At 37.6% G+C, this 6,779-nt stretch overlaps 1 protein-coding gene across 2 annotated transcripts; it reads left to right on the top strand.

Moving 5' to 3' along the window:
* The first annotated feature begins 652 nt into the window (after positions 1–652).
* Positions 653–4,406, top strand: LOC111239234. 2 transcript variants are annotated; one of them, XM_022769070.1, is made up of 7 exons: positions 653–739; positions 854–952; positions 1,708–1,806; positions 2,007–2,105; positions 3,041–3,059; positions 3,406–3,535; positions 3,625–4,406. In XM_022769070.1, the coding sequence occupies exons 1-7, from the start codon at positions 696–698 to the stop codon at positions 3,936–3,938; spliced, it is 804 nt and encodes a 267-aa protein (XP_022624791.1). In that variant the 5' UTR covers positions 653–695; the 3' UTR covers positions 3,939–4,406. The 2 variants fall into 2 exon arrangements, with proteins under 2 accessions (XP_022624791.1, XP_022624792.1); XM_022769071.1 differs by lacking the exon at positions 1,708–1,806.
* The last annotated feature ends 2,373 nt before the right edge of the window (positions 4,407–6,779 follow it).

The raw sequence follows: 6,779 nt of genomic DNA, 5'->3' as shown, positions 1-6,779 counted from the left end.
GTGTTGGTTGTGATCAACCCGTTGGAAGCTGTAGAGGAAGAAGCGGTAAATAAAAGACAGCCGTTCTGCAATACAGTTCTCCGTGTGTGTTTACAACATTTATACATTATTACAAAACCTACTCTCCCTTTTCATGTAACCGCCACTTCGCCATGCTAGAAGTTGTTGTTTACTTTAAGCAACTGAGGCGGTCACATGACATCCTGTTCTTCTGGTGTCTCCCTATGTGTGCGTGACTGCCTTGAGTTTCACCCTAGCGCCCCCTAACGCATAGCAACAGTAATCATCTTAATATAAACACAACACTCTCTTAGCAATGTAACATAACTTTTCATATTTCTCACAGTGCTCGGGTGAATCCTCTGGCTCATCTTTATCTGACGTAGCTCTGCTTTCAAGTAAACAGTACTTGTACTTGTACTTGTACTTGTACTTGTACTTGTACTTGAAATGTAGTGGAGTCAAAAGTACAATAATTGTCTTTCAGTGTAGTGGAACAAAAATCATAAGTTTCCAAAAAAATGTATATTCAAGTGAAATACATATTCTCAAGAAATATGATTAAGTACATGAACTCAAGTAAATGTACTTCATCACTGTCCACCCCTGAATGTAACATGTAGGCTAATTTGTCTGCAATGCCACATGTCTGTCTTTTTATCTCTTTTCATAGTTGTGAACAGTGAAAAAACAAGATGCAACCATTGCCAACAAACAGGACGAGCTTTACCCGTCCAAGGTCAGGCTGTAAAATGTTCTGACTGTCCTCAGCGTTATACCTTTCTTGTTCCTGGATTTCATACTGTAGACTGCAGTTTCTGTTTCAAGTGATATGATGCCATATGCTCTGCAGGGAGAAATCTACTCACATGTATGCTCCTGCCGCGGCTCCTGTTGGCACTCTGTCGGACCATGGCTACCAGAGTGACTATGGCTCTGACTCCGGCCTGAGGTAATAAGATAGTAGAAGTAAAATGATCCTTCTATTGTACTGTAGCAATAACTTTGTGAAAGTGGCAATATATTGATTTATAACTGTAGAGTATCTGTGCTAAGGGATATAAATGTACTGTGCTAAGCAAAACTAAATATCTCATAATGTTAAGAGACAGTGGGAATTAGAAAATCGAATAAAGACTTCATTATGAGTGCTCTTTGCCAGAGATACAAACATGTACCTTCCAGTCTCTATGGCTGCAGACGTAAGTGCAACTGAAATTTAACCTGATTGAAGAAGAAAGATATTTACAAGCTCTTTGATTTAAGTGTGACGTGGCCATGATGGCTCGTGATTTTGCTGTTAAAAGCAGGTTTTTCTCACCAAAGGGGCACAATACGGAAAAGAAAGGTTTCCACAGAAATGGCACTGAGACAGGAATCGCTGGTGTTTAGTATGTCTCTTTGTAAAGCTGCTAGTATGAGGAGGATAGAATGAACATTATGTCTATGAGGCATTTTCACATTAAAAATGAGAGAAATTGTGATGACACATCAAAGGTTGATAATTCAAATGATTCAACTCGTCATACTGTATGTTTATTTATTCTAGAAATGTGAGATGTTCATTTGTTTGTTCAACTTTCCCCATCCAAGGTCAGGCTGTAAAATGTTCTGACTGTCCTCAGCGTTATACTTTTCTTGTTCCTGGATTTCATACTGTAGACTGCAGTTTCTGTTTCAAGTGATATGATGCCATATGCTCTGCAGGGAGAAATCTACTCACATGTATGCTCCTGCCTCGGTTCCTGTTCGCACTCTGCCGGACTATTACTACCAGAGTGACTATAGCTCTGACTCCGGCCTGAGGTAATAAGATAGTAGAAGTAAAATGATCCTTCAGGTTCAACCACTGAATTCTCTTTCAAGAAAACAGTTGGAACATAGTTTATTTTACATTGTCAAAGCTATTCTATTGTACTGTAGCAATAAGTGATGACACATCAAAGGTTGATTATTCAAATCATTCAACTCCATATACTCAGTATTTTCTTTGTGTTTTTTTTAAGTGATATTCGCTCTACATGTAGCTCCACTCAGACCATAACAGAGAGTGACAAGTCCCGGGATACACCTCCATTTTTTCAAGACAAACCCAGACGTGTAAGGTAAGTTGACAGCTAAGGAGGATTCATTATTTGTATGTTATCATACTGTATGTTTATTTATTCTAGAAATGTGACATGTTCATTTGTTTGTTCAAAGGCAGAACAATTGTAGTTTTGTAGTTAGTTGGTTACATTTCAGATCATTATATTATGACAGCTATTATTTTCTTTCATTTAATTGTCCTAATCTGAGTTTAGTGTTAAAAGTCAAATTCATTTACCAGTAAATATACATTAAACTAAGTGACAGACATTTGAGTTTTTTGAAGTTATCCAAAGAATCTGAATTTAAGAGAAAGCATGTGACCACAACAGCAGTAATCAGGTGACGGTTCCTTGTGTTAGTCAGTATCTGCTGCTGCTTAGATAAACTGTTGAAGCGCTGTGCTACTAGAAAATCAGAGAACTGCCACAGACAAGAGACAAAGACATGGAAAACTCTTTCAAGGTCACTGGTTAAAAAATAAAATAAAAGTGAAACCAACTTCCTGACTTTAAGTATCATTTTCATAGATTTTTAACTTAAGACTGTATCACCTGACAGTCCCATATGTCATCCTGAGAGATCCATTAGAGAGGATGTTATTTAAGGGAGACAGGATGCAAACAGTTGAACAGCTGAGCCGAACTCCTACATCATGGATGTTCAATGAGAACTTTGTGATTTGTAGTGTCAAAGGCAATCTATAGGCAATATTGTATTGTATGTAATTCAATGGGACCAACTGTGTCTGGGCTATAAGATACTGTAGGTTTGTTAAAATAAGGTCATTACCATCATTTACACTAAAGATATCACGTATGTCAAAGTGGATAAAGATTTCTGTAGGTAGAAGGTGGTTTCCAAACACCTTCAACACCTTCCATTATAAAACTTTGAAATTGTATTTTGTGACTAAATTCCAATTTTTTCTGTGTCATTTTTTTCTGATTAGATCGAAAGGCAAAGACACGGTAAGAGTTTCCTCTGCAGCCAAGTGTAGCAGTAAGAAGCATTATCTCAGATCTCAGCTTTTCTTTTATCTAACGACTTCAATATAACATACATTGTCTGCCATGTTCTAAAAATGTAATAGGATTGTTGAGAAATGCAAATCATGAAGTAAAACAGATTATATTTCTGTGGATTTGATGGTAAAAGAAGGTAAAAAGTGCTGTTTCTTTTCCTTTTGATATTTCAAATGATGGATTAGTTAGACTTAATATACACTGTTGGCCACTTCATATACTTTGCATCAATCACAAATTATACTTGTCAGTTTGTGTTGATCATGACATTCATCTTCATGTGTCCTCTCAGACTCTGCTTTCTAAAATAGAAAGCATTGTGGCAGATCTAATGAAATGTGAGGCTTCGCCAGTTGTCGTTGCAGTTTCCCTCGTTGCAATAGCAGCAGTTCTCTGTTTCGTCGGCAGTCTTTTTACCCGAGGTACTGCATTTTTCTGATCATTTCTCTAATGTATTACTGATAAACATACTTAAATATTTGCTAATCAGGGAAATCATTTTATTTTTCAGAGAGGGGGGCGACTCCAGAGGTGAAAATTGTGCTGCCGAGCTATTCAGGAGAAGGGAAGATCACAGCAGAAACGGATATGATGCTGAAGCAAGTTATTGAAGAACTAAAAAAGGAAGTGGAAAGAAGGGTTCGATCAGAAATTCAAGCAAAGAAAGATACAAGCGAAGCTACAGAAAGTTCTGGATTCATCATGTCTATAATCAGTTTTTTTTTTCGATTGTTAATTGTTCTTTTTATTTTTATTTTTTTTTATATTTTGCAATTCTATATTCATTGGATAGTTGAGGACATTCCACCATTTACAGACATATAGCCCTCTGTTATTACAGAGAGAGTAAAAGAGAAATCAGCAGTAAATGATCAGTATGGCTAAGAACCCTTCCTTTTTCAACATCCTTTTTCCTTTTTCCTTTTTTTAATCAAAATGTATTCAGTAGAATTTCCCATAACTATTTTACAATTCTAAAAAGGGATGTATTTTAACACTTTAATACACTTTAATGTGTGCATTAATGTGTTGGGAGACAATCCAGTAAGTTATCTACATTTCAAGACAAAAAAATGACAAGAAATGTATATATACTGTAGCGGATGTACCTGTCCTGGCATCAGTCACAAGCCATTAAAGAAGTTAATTGTAAGGGCATGCAGGGTTCTGGACCCAAAATTGACACTTTCTTATTCTTCCCACCATCAATCTTTAAAATTGATAGGAAACAGAAACAAAGGACCCTTCTCCCACAAACAGACCATCCTTTTAGCATGTCAGAGAGATACACAACCAGACCATGGGTCAAAGGGTCAGCTCCAGAGGATCAATGAATGGACACCAGGCAACTGGAGAATATAGACAAAATCTCCAGTTTGGAACAATAAGTCTCTGTCTAATGATATTTGATTGTTTCTTTTATAGGAAAAGTAATACCATAAGAACTGATTATCATTAAGCCACATTCCAATCCTGGGTAGTGACCAGCAGAACACTCTTCACAGACACAGATCTGAGGAAGAATATAAAATCAAATATCTAACTGTTGTTGAGATGTTTCTAAGTAAGAGTTCAATCCCAAACTTCTATCCTATAGAATGTTTGAAATGTAACATGTAGACTATTAGCTTTAGGAAATTTCTATATTGTTTTTGGATCATTTAACCACTTGTATCATGATTAATTCCAGGTTTGAAGGATGTAATATGAAATCCACACTCGTATTACTCCTGTCTGTCATTATTAGTGCCATTAGGTTTATATGTTATTAGTGCCACGGGTGCTCAGCTCCGAGGCACTCCTCTACAGCTAGAATAGCTGAGAGGAGTGCCTCGGGGCAGAGCACACCATATTCTCCTTCGGGCTTATTATTATTATTAATTTTCTTTTAAAAACCCACAAAATTTCACCTTTTTTCTACAAAATTTCACCTTTTTTCTACAAAATTTCACCTTTTTTCTGAGTCACCCAGCTCCCTCATACCTGCACGTAGAAATGTGATTCAAACTATAAAACGGAGGAAAACTTCTGCTCTCTCCAAAACACAACAACTGTTTTTACATAACATGTAAACTTTTCAAACTATGAGCACTCAAAGGAGGAGTGGAAATCACTTTTTCTTCAAAGTTAGAGTGACAGCGTCAGTTGGCTAGAGTGCGTGAAACAGTAAAAAATAACCTTTATTTTTATTTTTAACTCGAGCTCACGGCCAAACCGTAAAAAGGAGATAAATAATTCTTTCTGAAAATGTAGACATAGTTGTTGGGATTCATAAAATGTAACTTTGACAGGCAGGGTCTGCACAAAATTTAAACGGGGGTGCCGAGTCCGGCAGCAATACCTGTCTCACTCTCATTGACACCTAATGTAATCGTCTTTTTTTTTCAAAAGAATCTCACTCTGTCTTCGCACTGAGCTTACTCACTTATTTTAAGGAATATCTGAATAAAATAGAGACTGTAAGAAACTTCTGGCTTCAGTGTCTCTCACGGTGTTTTCGGTTTTTGAAAAGAAGTAACGGTTTTCTCATAATTTGCAATTGTTTGAAGCCATGTAGAAGTCAAATTCTGGGCAGATTTTCACATTGCCATGGCAACGGCAGCTCCTGACCTGACCTCTGACAGCCAAGGGCTGCGTGATGTCATCGCTACAGTGACACAGAGAAGATTTTTTACCCTAACCCTAACCCTATCCCGGCAGTAGTCCCCGTGGCACTCAAAATTTCCCTGGAATTTTCTAGTTTCATTTAATGTTTTGTCGTCATGGTGGAAAACAGATGTGCGAGTTTATAGGTAAACTCTAGAACTAAACTATTAAAAAGTACCGTGAAAAATTACTCTCTTCTTCAAGTGGAAACACAGGAGGAGACGGGTGACGCCCCTGAAACGTGCATCTGCCCCCAGGGGAACAGTCTTGATCAATTCACACATTGCTCTGTAGCTATGTAGCTCCAAGCTCTAAGCCCAGCTGTGAATCATCGGCTCTTAGCTTTAAGTTGCTAGCCACAAAAACTCATGGCTCTTAGCCACAGGCTTTTGTCTGCGTCTTTTATTCTTTCTTTGCTGTATGCTCCAAGTAACATTCTTTTTGTCTACACACGCGATCCTTTAATTTTATGAGCCAAGTCAAGACCAACTGAACCAAAACAACAGAAGTGCTTAATAAGTAATTAATGAGAAGTGAATAATTTTGTTACTTTTGATTATTATCATGTTTTCCTTCTTGAAGATTTTTGACAGTTTTGAGTCATCTGGTCAACGCCAGTTTAATAAATTTCTTTATTTACACACAGCTGTTGTCCTGTGGTGTTCTTTTGACGTAGAGACTGAAGATCCATTGAATCGAGAAGTCATGGCTTCTGATATGAGATCGATTAATTTATCAATAAAGTAATTCATTGTTGTCCTCCCAGAGGACTGGTGCCCCATTTTAACAAGAATAAACTCTAAATTGTGGTGTTCATGCTACAGTAGGAGGAATTCTTTGCTGCAGTCCACACTGCTGCTCTGTGCACGCAAGAGGAGAACTGCAGGATGATGCCTCTAGTGCCATTCGGTTTCTTCATTCTGACACGGTGCACAGTACTGATAACACCCGGGAGACGTCCAGCAACCGACGGCAGCAGCACCTGGCAGATACAGATCACTTCTTTGCGAACATCTTTTC

This window comes from Seriola dumerili, unplaced genomic scaffold (genome assembly GCF_002260705.1).
Source record: "Seriola dumerili isolate Sdu_G_001 unplaced genomic scaffold, Sdu_1.0 BDQW01002174.1, whole genome shotgun sequence".
Taxonomy (NCBI): domain Eukaryota; kingdom Metazoa; phylum Chordata; class Actinopteri; order Carangiformes; family Carangidae; genus Seriola; species Seriola dumerili.
Note: the sequence above shows the minus strand (reverse complement) of the source record. Positions and strands in the feature narration are given on the sequence as shown.